Below are 14,611 nucleotides of genomic sequence, written 5' to 3'. Positions count from 1 at the left end.
TATTAGGGTACAATTTTAGAGTAAATGATCCGATACAACTGATAAGGAAACAAGACAATAAAAGTTTTGTTGCCGTTTTAAAATGGTAAAGCAAATATTATTTTTTTAAATATTTACACGAACAATTTGGAAATGATTTTAATTAGTATTACATAAACAAAATAATCCTAAATGTAAACCACATGTTCATCAAAATGTGTAGTGTTATATTACATTATATATTTAGGTGATCCGAAATATCCATTCGTTTTATTCATATTATAAATCTCTGAATCTTAATTTGTATTCAACACTTCAACGTAGAGGGTAATTGTAAATTGCAAATCCGCATCTTGAGCTAAGATAGAGTGTTAACGTAAATGTATGGAGTACATTTATAGAAGCGTAAATAAAACTTTGATAGTGCCCAAACATATAAAACCGTTTTAGCTTTATAAACAATAAACAAACCATCAGATTTCCGCGAAGTTTACTTAATTAATTATAATTCACTTAACCATCTTGTGAGGTATGATGGAACGATGTGTTTATATTGTTGTAAATGTGTCTTATCATTTTTAATGTTGCGTTGCAGATGAATATTTAATGAATTTAAAGTAGAACAAGTCGTAAATCATGTGTATAATTTTTATGTGCCCTCTATAATTTTTAATTGATTTAACATTTCCGAGGATGAGTTTTATTTCGGATAGTTTTATTGCGGTTGTGTATGCTTCTTTTAATGTGTATTGACAGCTGTGCTGGTAAATTAAATTAAATATAGATTCAATCAAACAGTTCAGTAAAAAAAATCAATTTTCTTAACAACTCGACCATGATATAAATGACCACAATGACATGATTATGATTATTGGGGCTTTTTATTGAAAGTGTTGGTTTAGATTCGATTGATTGATCAGAAAAACAAGTTTCACCACTCTACTTCTTCTTTAATTTGTATTCCGACCTTTATTCATAATTAATAATAACATCTTTCAACATATCATAGATGGAATGGCGAAATTAATTTCAAATCGGAATAAATATTTACACACAACGAAGGAAAATTATTCCGTATTCCAAACCGACAAACGATTTATGGGGTATAAACTTTTATAAATGCTGTAGATGAAGAGTCGCGCTTCCCAAAGACCGAGAACTTGAATTAGCTAAACTAACATTAATAGAGAATCCACCGCTCAGTCTATTAGTTCGCTAGACAACTTGTGTGAGCCCGGTGTCGCAATTTATGGTCCATTACAACTCAGTAAGTACATTTTACAGTTTAATATTTCTATCATAGCATAGTTGTAAAATGAACGTTCCGAATGCATCCGACCGTTTAAAAATTATTAATTATGTTTTTGGGTTAGTAACATTAATGTAAGCGTGTTATTGGGCATCGAATCTGTAGTAGATCGCGTGGAAGCGTGTGCACTTTCGATGAGTAGCTTTATCATGAATGGATTGAGCACTGAAAGTCAGTCTTTATCAGTGCGTCGAAGAGGATAGTTCCTTCGGTAACAAATACAACTATTTCAGTGACTGAAGTTGCTAGTGCTAAACCACGAAACAGAAATTTTAGTGAGTACTATTTTAATTTATTTTATTATTTTTTTAGTAACATTTTAATTATTTTTGTATACAAACATTAAAAAAAAATTAAAAATCAATAATATTTGTTGATTAATTATATATAATAATAAATAATGACGTAGAATCTTATTCATGTTTATTGTGTGTGTTATAATTATTATTATTATTATTATAATTATAGTAAATTTTTAAACTTTTAATTTTTCAACACGCTGTTATCTCTTTAGTAAGTACTATTTTAATTTTATTATTATTTCAGCAACACTTTAATTATTTTTTTTTAATAAAAAATATTAAAAAACAGTAATATAAGTAAATTTTTGATTAAATAATGACGTAGAGTCTTATTTATGTTTTTGTACGTGTTATTATTGCTCTTATCATTATTATTATTATTATAGTAAATGTTTAAATTTATTTTACCAATTTTAATATTTTCAATACACTGTTTTTTAACACTACGAAAAAGATATTTTAGTGAGTACTATTTTAATTTTATTATCATTGTAATTACTTGTGTATATAAATATTTTTTTAATAAATAATTTTAAAAATCAATAATATAAGTAGACTGTTGATTAATTATATATAATAATAAATAATGACGAGTTTTATTCATGTTTATTATGCGTGTTATAATTATTATTGTAATAATTATAGAAAATTTTTAAATTCATTTTATCAATTTTAAAGTTTCCAGTAGGCTGTTCTTTAACCTTTTAATATTGTTTATAGTTATTTTTTATAGTGTGCTCATTAATTACGTAGAAAATTTCATTAGTACTATTTTAATTTGTTTATACAATTTTATATCAGTTTTATTACTTTTAAATATAAGATTTAATTTACTTGTATTTCGTAGTGAGATAATTTACGATAAAAGAAATAAATAATAGATAATTATTACATGTTAATATTAATTTATGGACCTTTATCCATTAATTTATTACAATCAATCACAAAAGAAAAACACAATATTTTAATTAATTTTAAATTTTATTAATAATACCACATTTTACACAGGGTGTTTGTTATTTACGTTTAATTTTGATCATTAATTTTAATTAATTAAACTTTCTTATTTTCAATGGAACCTCTCTTAATAATAATTTATCTATAAGGAATTATTATACTAATTGAAATCAATTTAATTATGCTAAAACGTACAAGGTGTCCCACTGAATGTAACAAAGTAATTGATGTTTTAAGATTAACACCAATTGTAAGATTTGGCAGTACCAATAATAACTGCTTCTAATGAGATAGTCTTTGGTTAACATATATGCCAAAAATGAATTTTCTAGCAACAAAATTGGTGGTTTTACAGACATTTTAGTTAGATCATAAAAATATTAAGATTTTTAGAAGAAAATAAATAACAAAAAAAACTATTGGGTTTAGATATGATATACAATATTGTATTTGTAATTACATGTAGAATTTAAATTTTCATATACAGGGTGTTCTTCCTTAAATGAAATCTTGAAGAAAATTGAACTTGTGAGTTTTTCATAATTTCAATAATTTAATAATTTTTTACGAGAATTTCTCTATTTTAATATTTATAACAGATGAATTTTTTCAGTTTTTCAGGTCTTTTTAACTATTGGTTTAGGTAGAAAAAAATTTAAAAGGTCTTCTATAAAAATTTCAAATCAATACTTTTTCTTTACAAATTTCTAATGAATATTTGAGTGATCAATTACATTTAATTAACATAAAATTTAATATTTTTCTTTTATGATTTTTTTTTTTTGAACATCTTACTGTTATTAATTAAGTTACAGTGCTTATTATAATAGTAGTATAGTAATTATAAATATTTTTAAGTTTAATTATTTTTCTTCTGACATAAAAATTTTACCTATTTTACCTTGTTAATTAACTTCTTATAATATTTATCATATAGTTGTTTTAATGTACATTTTTATGAATGTTACATAATAATTTAAAATACAATGTTTATTACTATAATTTTTATTTTTCTATATTATGAAATTATTTTACTACATTATTCATCAAAATATAAAATTCTATTTTCTCTATAATGTATTTAATAAAATATATCAAAATGTTAATAATACTGTTTCGAAACTTATTTATATCCTTAATTTTCTCACGTGTTCCGAACGTCTAAAAATATAGGTTTAATTATAATTTTACTGGATATTGAATTTTCAAAACAGCCATCAATACCATTGTCAAATTATTTTTGATATCCAACGAATATAATGGGAATTAATTTTTGTAACCAGCCCTTCGACTCGCATTGATCTTTTAGTGAAACAAAATGCCACTATTTATACTAAGTGTGTTAGAAAATGAATGAGCCTTTTAATTTAAAGATCTACACACAGGGCCGCAGATAGTAATCAAGTCGTGCAAGTCATGATTGTGTAATTCAACCCCGGGACGATATGTTAAAAAATTATTCAAATCCTCTTACACGAACGAAGACACATGTACACCTGAAATTACCAATTCATATCACAATTTAAATTTGTGTTTGTTTCCTGGAGTTTTTAATAATGGCGCACTGGAAGCCGTAATTGTACGTTGACAAAGTAATTTATAACATTTCGAACCTCTTATGGAGCTTATATCGTCGGCAATTTATGATGGTTCCATTAAAATCTAAAGCAAACACGTTTTTAATTCAAATTAATGGTTGTAACATGGCAGTTCGTAATTTCAGGCAGCAGAAAACGTCTACGGAGTTTATTATTTTAATGGACTTCATTTTCCTTAAACTATGTGTTTTACAACTGGCTAATAAAGTGTCGCGACCAATTTAAATTTCTTCATGCAAGAGTTCATCGCTTCAGTCTCAACTTCTACAACATTCATAATTATAACTGATATTTTTCAGTTTATCATTGACTCTTCGATATTCTTAAGTAGCTAACCTAATTCATACCTTATAAGAAATAACATTAAACCCTCAAGAAGTCAATAAGTTAAGATGGATGTGAAAACATGTCGGAGTTTATTATTCAAAAGCGGCAGCTTTGCCACTAAGACCAGTTTCCAATGGAATTGTCATGTTGTAAACCTTCTTTCTATTGATAATCCTAATGTGTATTAAAAGCTTTAAATATTTTAATAATCGTCATATAATACGATAATTAGAACTGAAAACTCAACTAACCCCTATTTTTCAACTGGGTTAAACATTCGGATGATTTAAGAAAACAACAAAAAAATCTATTAGTACTAATAGTTGTCAATTAAGCCAGTTTGATGTTAGATTTCTCCGTAAATTACCGCATTAATTGTTGGACTAATAAATTAAACGGGCGACACATGGAACGAACAGTTCTAGTTAGATTCGTGTTTTTAAAGACAGTTAAATTTAATACGATCCGTCTTTCTACAACGTTTGCCCGCAAAAAGTTGACGGTAAAACTAAATTATAGCGGCGTTAAATTAAGTTGGCAACTCTGGAATCTCGAATTTGGACGTTGCCGCTGTGAATTTTTATATTTTCTAACATTTCATTTCTAACATGTGCTTATTAATTTGTGTTAGTTCGATTATTCATTGATTTATAGATAATTTTTATTGTGTTTGATTTGTGTGATGACTTGAAAAATTTATTTTAAATTTGAAAAAATGCTGATTATTGCGGTTTTATGTAATAAATAGAATATTAAAAAAATAAAATGGAAACCTAACCTAACCTAACCTATTTTTCCGGAAATCTTAGAGAAAAAATAATTTTAAATTTGAAAAATACACATACATATTTTTGAAGTTTTTTCTTGAAATTAACATATTTATTAATTCAAACTTTTTGATTATGTTCCAAATTTGTAAATATTTTATATACCAAAAACATTTTTTTATATTATAATATTCTATTTCTGATGAACATCCTGAAAAAAAATAGGTTAGGTTAGGTTTGGTTTTAATTTCTTTTTTTTTGAAAATATTATATTTTTGATGAGCTTTCTGAAAAAAAATATAAAAAATTATAAAAATTAGTGGTGTTTATAATTAATTTTCCTCTAAGAAATTGTAATTTTTTCAATTAATGAAGACATCATCACGCCTAAAAATAGAAAAAATATATGAAATGAATATTTGATTTTTTGATTTTTTATTATATAAATCGAAACCTCAATTTAATAAAAATTGTTAAATCTTCAAAAATTTCAAGGCAAAACGTCAAAAATCAATTGACCAAGACAAGTTCTTCATTCTTCTAAAAATAGAATATTTAAAAAAATATATGAAATGATTATTTGATTTTTTATTGTAAAACGAAACCTCAATATAATAAAAGTTTTCAAAAATTCATAAACAATTGAAAAATTATGATATTGTTTTTTTTTTTTTTTGAAAATATGCTACTTTTAATGAAAAAATAGACATATTTTGTAAAAAACTATGTACTATATATATATAGTTATAAAGCGTCTTATTTATTTGTAATATAATGAGTTACAAAAAAGTCTCAATAATTAATAAAATATCAGACGCGGCAACGTTGTGAGTGTTCTTGATAGTATGCCTGCAGAACTACCAACATAATTTCAAGCCGCAATAATGCAATTTTACCAAGTTGAGAATCAAGGCCTGAAATGTAAACAAAGATTAAACATTAAAAGTATAATCTTCGATAAACAATTAAGTGTGTTCTTAATGAGCAATTAAACCAAACTGTTAGGGCAATTAATTTATTTCTCACCCACATGTGCGCTCGATATTGGGAAACCAGAAGATCTAAATATTTTTTTTGATAAGTGTTTTAGTACTGGACATAAACGATTTATTGCATAGATTACTGGTTGTTTTAGTGATTTAATGTTATTGGTTAAAAATAAAACTTGAACGGGTAATCCTTTTAAAAATCGAAGTCCTCCAAATTAGTTAAAGAAAACAATGTGTGGCGTCTCCAAACCGAAATCCCACATCTGTAACCAGTAGAAATTGTTGCGTCAACTCATCCCGTTCTTAAGTCCTTTGTTGAAATACACGCACGATTTTGTGTATTTATAGACAAGGACTAGACAATACAAGACTTTATCTAGACCATGTAATAGCCCCTAAAGAATGTAAACAATGAGGCGTTCACATGCCGAAAATTTTACAGAAGAAGGCATCTCTGTCACTTGGAAATTAGGTGGGAACGATCGGTTTATTTTCAGATTTAAAACCTTTAAATGAACAACATTAATTGGAGATATAATTAATTCGTGTTCAGTTTTTACTTCACGATTCACACTTCACAAACTAGTTCGATAAGATCTTGATGGCAAAATAAAATATTTGGTAGAAAAATAAACTGAAATATTAGCTTGCAACAAAAACGGCTAGGCGTATGTTAATGTGACTATTCGATTTTAATCGCGATGTAAATGAACATAATTAACGGCTTGTAGAAAAGTTAATATGCAATCTTGAGTATGAGACATTTTGCACGTCGTTTGGAATAAAATTACCATCGACATTATGTTGTAATTTAATTAGCGCAAATATCAATTTATATACTTTAGAGGCAGCTAAATAATCGAATAGATATGTAAATATCTTCCCGCTTAATTGGACACTGTGCAATGTTTATAATTCCATATCTTGAAACTGTTTTAAAACACACAACACGTACTGAAAATTGATTTATTGTCCAGCAAGAGAACAACATTCTTATTAAATGGTACGAGTCATTGTATAAGTTATAAATACATTCCATGCACTGAAAAAACTTTATAATTATCATTTTTTATGAACTAACTACAATTTATTGCACAATAAATATGAGAAACATGAATGATGATCCGTTTTCATTGGAAACGTTCGTGTATGGATGCAGTTAAATGTTATCAAATTGTATCAACTAATCTAATAAAACTTTAATTATGTATCACCTGAATCTGAAACATTATAGTCATCCTGTTTTTAATTAGCATTATAAATTATGGATCTAATATAGATATATCAGTATTTTTTCAATCAACCGTAAACTTGTTTCACATTTTATAATCCCTTCAAAAGAGGACATAGAGAAAAACAAATTCCTGATTTAGATCTTAGGATAAAATGCTCATTTGCTTGTTTCTCTTAACTTGCAACAAAATGATATCTTAACAAGGTAATAAGTGATGTTTGAATAAGATAATGAAGTAATCAATATTAATAACTGGTGAATTTATTTCCAGACGAAAACAACGTCGACAACCTTAAACTCCAATGGACCAATAATTAAGGTATCATATGCAAATTGTTTGTCTGATCGAAATTTTAATTTAGTTTAAAGGTTGAAGCTTTCGTAACCATTATTTTCACATCAATAGTTGTTCGGGTTAATTGTTCGTGACTTTTCGCTAGCATCTTCAGAGGTCTGATTTGGTTCGTGGAAATTTCGTTTTGTTCGTTGGCCGTTTTTCTTTGCTTAGCGATTTTGGTGTTTTTGAGCACTGCTGTCCATATTTTATCAAGCTTCGATGCTTCCTCTTTGCTATTGAAGTTGTTTCCGTGTGTATGAATTTCAATAATTTTTCTAAGATATGCGTATCTTGAGATATGCAGTTTTCGAGATAAACAATTGTGTATCTTGGAATTTTATCTTAATAAAATAATTTTAACAAACCCGAACAACTAAAGATATTTAATACAGTTGTTCGAACTATAACTTAAATTAAAAGGAACAAGGTGTTAAAAATATTCATCCATCCATGTTCGAAGAACCCATGTTTATATAGTTTTAATGTGTCGGCCGGTTCAAAAATACCAAACTAATTTTAACCCGTGGAAATTAATACAATTATGCCATGAACTTTGTAAAACGTTTAGTATTTATAAGTTGCCAACGTAATTTTAGAAACCGAAAAATGTAACTTGATAACAGACGAGGAAATTAAACTAATTTATGAGCTCATACTGAACAGTTGTTATGAGACATTGTGCTTTACAAACGATATTAAATAGTCGTAAATTTATTCCAGCTCAACAAAAAAATACAACTCCGATTGCCCACTTGATATTATAAATGTGTATCTCCGTCAAACACAAATCAAAAGCAAGATGTATCAGCAGCTAATCATAATTGCCGTCTTCCTCTTCGTACGAATTTCAGGTAACTTACTAATCACTTGGTGATGAAAAGAAGGCGTTTTAAAAACTTGATTGTTTTCAGGATCAGCTTTGCACGGATCTTGTTTAATTAACGAAGACTGCGGCACCATCGACACGTATTGCAAGGACGGCGTTTGTTCGTGCAAACCGAACTTCATAGTGTGGTACGACAGTTGTCTGCAAAGTAAGTTGTGCAAAGGGTAAAATTTTTGGGGCAACAATTGAATGCGATAAGTTTCCGGCAGGGGGGTCAGACATCCGAAAGCTATAATTCAACAATTGCGGCTTATCGAACAATTCCCGCACTATGTCACAAGCTTGTAAATTATTACGAGCCGACAAAAACGGAGCAATGAAGTGGTGGAAGAATGTGGTGTTAAGTGTTGCTTCCTAATTAAAACATACAAACTAATTAAAGGGAGGACCTGACAAATTCCCGATATAAGAATGTCACTGGCGATGAGAAAATTGTCCAGATAGCTGAGCGGAAATTGATTAAATTGCTACTAATTGTGAGTCAACCAAAAAAAATTAGGGTTATCAACCTCGATAAACAAATTAAAATCGTGAATGAGTGTGTTAATAATTAATATTAATTTATTGCCTTTATTGTATACTTATTGGACAACAAACAATATTTGCTTGTAGTTCACTGATTATATAATTAGTATATTCAGATAATGTTCATAAACTTAATTGTTTAGTGTGAAGAATCTGTTGCAATTTAGGCGCCATTCATTTGAAAACTTTATTTATACATATGTGACATTTTTTATTTTTATTGCCTCGTAATCTAATAACACAAAACAACAACATAAAGTCCGTTCTAATTTAATTAGTGTTTTGGGTTCAATTTAGTTTTTATGGTTGGACAATAACAATCACAATCAAATATAGCTAACTAACTACACTCTACGTTTGTGGATAATTTGTTAATTATTTCAAAATTCAGACACCTTTAAAAAATGCTCTCCAAAGATGAGCTCTTAATTTTTATAGAGAAATCCTTACTCACCTCAATTTTCTATTTTTTCTTCAGTCCAATATGGCAAAATCCATATCTCGCCATTACTTGATCCTACAGAAGAAGAATTTAACTTTTTTACTTCTAAGTTGTATAACTCGTATATAAGTAAATATTATAAAATGCCCAATATATATTTATGTAAGAAATTAAACGCTCTACAAAAAAGGTCTTTTGTAGTTAATCGATTACTGTGGCCATTTAAAAGATATTCGCATTCGAATTCCAATCGTACTATTTTTAAGAGCACAATTATGAAAAGAAAATCTTAAAAAATTTTTTAGAAAGAAATATATTCCGAAACAAAAGAAAAGATATAACTTAGAAACTATTATTCTATCAAAATAAACTCAAATTTTTAAATAATAATTTAAAATATTTATTAAAAAACTCAGGACGCATTGGAATTCGAATGCGCATTTTTAGTGCCGAAAGTTTTAAATAAATAGTCAATTTTTTTGGCCCATCCTAATATATATTATCAAAATAAGTTTTTATAAAACCATTGTAATCTCCTGCTTAAATTAAACGAAATAGTAAAATAGAAATTTTATTACTGCTTTAAAAGTAACTAACATCATCAAATTCTTTGAGGTGGGTTTGGTAGTCGGTCTCCCCTTCTGCTACGAATAGATTTCACCCTTCTTGTCATACTGAAAATTAGTGAACCAATAAATTCGTGATCTATATTTTGCCATTTTTCTCTATAAGCATTAGGCAAACTCCTCTAAATTTTAAGCCTGGTGGTTTCTAGTGTGAATTTGTTTTTGAAGACAATTGGATTTCAGTTTCAAGCAATTTAACTTGACCTAAATTAACAAAAATAATTAGAAATCGGTCCTGTCTTCTATTTGTTTATGAGACATATGTACATTTGGACTTCTTGTTGTTAACACAGATTGCCATGCTTACCAATTCTATCACCAAATGTTTAGAATAAAATATTTTTGAGACATTTTACGGAAATCCACATAATGCTTTTTTTACAGATAAAAATTGTACAAGAAATGGAATGTGGTTCATATTTATGTCTACTTAACATAAGGTGTTATGTGTGAATTAATTTTAAAATACTAACAGTCAGGAGTTCCAAATATTTAAATAATATTACTGGACAAAATAAAACATACTGAAAATACCTTTTAACATATTTAATCTAGGAAATTCAAATTAAACTCTTCAAAAGACATGTATAAAACCTGAACAATAAATATTGTTCTAAAAAAGGACTAATAAATGTATCAACTTTCTGCAACAAAGACTCCACAAATAAATCGTGAACGCTTCGACGAATCCGAGGAAAACGAACCGAAAGAAATAGTTGTTGAAACAGTAGGTTAACAGCCAATTGTTCGGGGTAGCCGTCCGTTGATTTATTTATAGTTTCGATTTCCTCAAACACCAGTTGCAGGGGTTTAACGTGCACACTGACAGAAATACTCTACGCCGCAACTTGTTCCTAGTCTGAGTCTGAGAGGGATTTATGATGCATTCATTATTTTCGGACCGTTGCACAGAAATACACCGTTGTAAAAATATCGTTTGGAATTCGATTCATCGTTGACAACGCATAAAAATATGCAACACTTTCCGATTTTTAGAATGTTACATTCGGATTTTCGGGTCACTGGCACTGTTGAAGAAATCTTCATCTGTTTATTTTTATCTACAATTATTATCCGACCTAAAAATTTTCCATTCACAAATTTAATTAATAGGTTTTACAGTTATTTCTGGGTTCATTAGTCTTTGAATAATAACGTTCTGTCTAAAAACAAAATGTATGTAAGTGGATTTTTTTAAATTGTGACAAAATTTTTACTTTACTCAACACCATTAATTAAAATGAAAGATGTTGAGAAAGGTTTAAATCATGTACAATGTGTCAACGTTTCTTTATGTATTTAACGCAACTAGTTTACAAACAACAGATGGTTAAGAATATAGCATTAATTGTAAACATAAGATAATTTATGTCGTAAATAATTGTGTTTTTATAATTTCCATAAGCAGCAGTTATTTTATATAAAAAAATTGTAAATCCAGACATGTTTGTTACTCCTGTAAATTCAAACGAGTATAAAACTAACCGCTTTCCTTTCAGAAAACTCAAGACAAACAAACATTCAAGAACACTTTTGGTTTAGATTTCACCGTATAACTAACAAACCCTTGGTGGTATCTAAATTTAAATTTATCATCCTATAAAACTGAACACCTAATAATATTTTAGGAAAACTTTCAATTAAGCTATCTTTGATGTGAGCGTTAAAAGAATCTGTTTACATGTCTTTGTTATTCCTAAGATAACACGAAGATTCAGTTTTTATTGCTTCAATACTTATTCTCATAGATATCAAGTTATACCTGAATTTTAAACCAAGCCCATGGATGCTGTAAACGATTCTCATTGGATAATCCAATTTAATAACCATTAGTTTATTTAAAGTGTCTCAGTCACTGAAGTACAACGGAACGAAGTGCTAACAAGACCAAATTAACATTGAAAAGATTCGAATTGCTTCGTTATGCAGTTTAGTTAAGCAATTCTAAGTAGGTAAAAAAATGTTAAATATTCAATTCGCATACACGAAAACACACGGCGACACTTGTATCCTGTGTATGAGTGAAATATTAATGCGAAAACGTTTCTCCTCGGGGCGATAATTTTTAAAGGTTTACCACCGTATTTGTATGTATGAAAAACAACAATTGTCGAAGCCTCCTCTTCCTGTGCTCTCGGTAATTGACAATGAACACCACGGTCTTTTTCCACACCGATTCCATGTTGTTGCCATATTCATCTTTATTTCGAAATTTATCGCCCAACAATTAATAAACGTCGCAATTCGTTTCAGTAACCACACCTCCGATGCACTGCAGAAAAAAGGACGAGTGTCAGAATGTTTTAGGCGCGCGAAGTTTATGCACGAGAAACAACGTGTGTGCGTGCAGACCGTTTCATCATTTGCACAACGGACAATGCGTCAAAAATAGAGGTAATATTTATTGGTTTTGTCTATTTATGTTGTTATAAGTCAACGAGATCGGCAAATTACTTTTGCTGCCACCTTCTTCCCAGACGTATCAAATTTTCTTGCTTGAAATTTACATGAACTCACAATGTGTCTAAGAATAACCACTTTTGGTGTAATATAAATTTCTAATTATTCCAGTATTAGTAAGAAAGTGACAGGTTTTGTGAATTATTTTGCAGATTTGCATGATATATGCGAACACGACCACCAGTGTTACTGCGGAGTGGACTGTGGCGATAAAATAGCCTGTATTGGACGTAATTGTACATGTAAACCTGGACACAAGGCTTATCGCAGCAGGAGATGCATTTGTAAGTATTTTATTTTTATTTATCTCAAATTCATTTCTACATGGTTGAATTAATAATAAATACTAAAGTTTACTACCACCATTTTCTAACTATTTCTATTCATAAAATATTTAAATTTGTTTTTTTTTTGTTTCAGCAATTGAGCCAGTTCACACGGTGGTGCAACACACAAACCTAGTGGGCGGTTCCACATCAAATAAAGGACTGATTAATATTTTAACACTATTCTTATTTATAAGACTTTTTGTAAATAATATATTTTTATAATTTAGCATAATTAATATTTATATATTTTAATATAGTTTTATTTCATTCCAATCACAACATTTCATTCGATCTCACAAGAACGAATATGGACTGTAAAAAAACAATTAAACAATGAATAATTTTGCCGAAGTAGATAACGAAATAATACAAAAGTCAAATTCACATGCACACATAAGAGCAAAGAAAGTATCTGAAATCCGTAAACTTTGTTAATTTGTTTTACTCCTCGAGAAACATCGTCACGAATCTCCATAATTTGTGATATAACCTTGCATCTTTTACATGTTCAAAATTGCATCGAGTGCTGAACTGTAAGGAAATTATTAGAAGGCCAAACGCGACCACCAATGTTAAAAATAACTCGTTAAGGCCTAAGAAAATGGCAACAGTCAAATAGTCAAATATGTGCCAAAACCTAAAAATACAATGACTACAAAATAACAATTTGTTTTCGTCGTCTTCGACTGATGAATTTAATTTGTTTTGTTAAGGTCGATACGAAAACTGTGACGGTACCTAACAATGTCACTGGATCCAAAACGGTGACTGCAGTGGCGGCATTAATGTATCTCGACCCCAATCGCATGTAAAAAAAATAATTAACACGATTGAACTAAAAAATACCTTAAAATGGATGAATTAAACATTACTGGAGAATCTAATGGAAAACTTATTTTAACACTTTGTTGATTAAACTGGTTGTTTCTTATCTTTCCACTTTTTGTACGACATTTCTAGACAACTTGCTTATTTAATTTGGGAATATATAAAGAAATTCACTTTTCATTTGGTAATGTTGTGTTTGATAAGAATGAGTCTATCCAGAATGTACGTTGGCTAATTTACATAACAAACAAATAACAACAAATAACGAATAAGGAATAACGAATAACGAAGCCAATAACAAATTTTCCATTTTCTATCTTTCTTTTTCCATTTTTTTCTTCCATTTTCCTTCCTCCATCTTAATCTTTTTTTTTTTCTTTTTCCATTTTCCTTTTTCCTTTTTCGTTTTTCTGTTTACCTTTTTTCTTTTTCATTTTTCCTTTTTTTCCTTTTTCCTTTTTCCTTTTCCTTCAAACATAAGAAACGCAACAAACAAACAAACTCCAAAATCACTAAGCAGATAACAACGGTTAACGAACAGAACGAAATCTCTAGAACATCTTTGTCTAAATTGTCATACTAGTTGTCATACAGATATCAAAGTGCATGTAACGTCGACCAATAAACCGGATTTTTATTAAATGAATTTAAAATTCATATCTCTTTTACACACTTTGGCAGTTTCATTTTTCCATAATTGGTCAACAGTATACAGT

General features: G+C 28.5%; 1 protein-coding gene across 5 annotated transcripts; it reads left to right on the top strand.

Moving 5' to 3' along the window:
* The first annotated feature begins 1,163 nt into the window (after nucleotides 1–1,163).
* On the top strand, nucleotides 1,164–13,319 carry LOC109608574 (uncharacterized). 5 transcript variants are annotated; one of them, XM_049965589.1, is made up of 7 exons: nucleotides 1,204–1,246; nucleotides 7,734–7,781; nucleotides 8,520–8,650; nucleotides 8,711–8,833; nucleotides 12,532–12,672; nucleotides 12,891–13,022; nucleotides 13,159–13,319. In XM_049965589.1, exons 3-7 carry the CDS (start codon nucleotides 8,599–8,601, stop codon nucleotides 13,287–13,289), a joined length of 579 nt encoding a protein of 192 aa, XP_049821546.1. In that variant the 5' UTR covers nucleotides 1,204–1,246; nucleotides 7,734–7,781; nucleotides 8,520–8,598; the 3' UTR covers nucleotides 13,290–13,319. The 5 variants fall into 5 exon arrangements, with proteins under 5 accessions (XP_049821549.1, XP_049821546.1, XP_019880580.1 ...); XM_049965588.1 differs by lacking the exon at nucleotides 1,204–1,246 and adding an exon at nucleotides 1,467–1,563; XM_049965591.1 differs by lacking the exon at nucleotides 1,204–1,246 and adding an exon at nucleotides 7,650–7,666.
* The last annotated feature ends 1,292 nt before the right edge of the window (nucleotides 13,320–14,611 follow it).

This window comes from Aethina tumida, chromosome 3 (assembly GCF_024364675.1).
Source record: "Aethina tumida isolate Nest 87 chromosome 3, icAetTumi1.1, whole genome shotgun sequence".
In the NCBI taxonomy this organism is placed as follows: domain Eukaryota; kingdom Metazoa; phylum Arthropoda; class Insecta; order Coleoptera; family Nitidulidae; genus Aethina; species Aethina tumida.
Note: the sequence above shows the minus strand (reverse complement) of the source record. Positions and strands in the feature narration are given on the sequence as shown.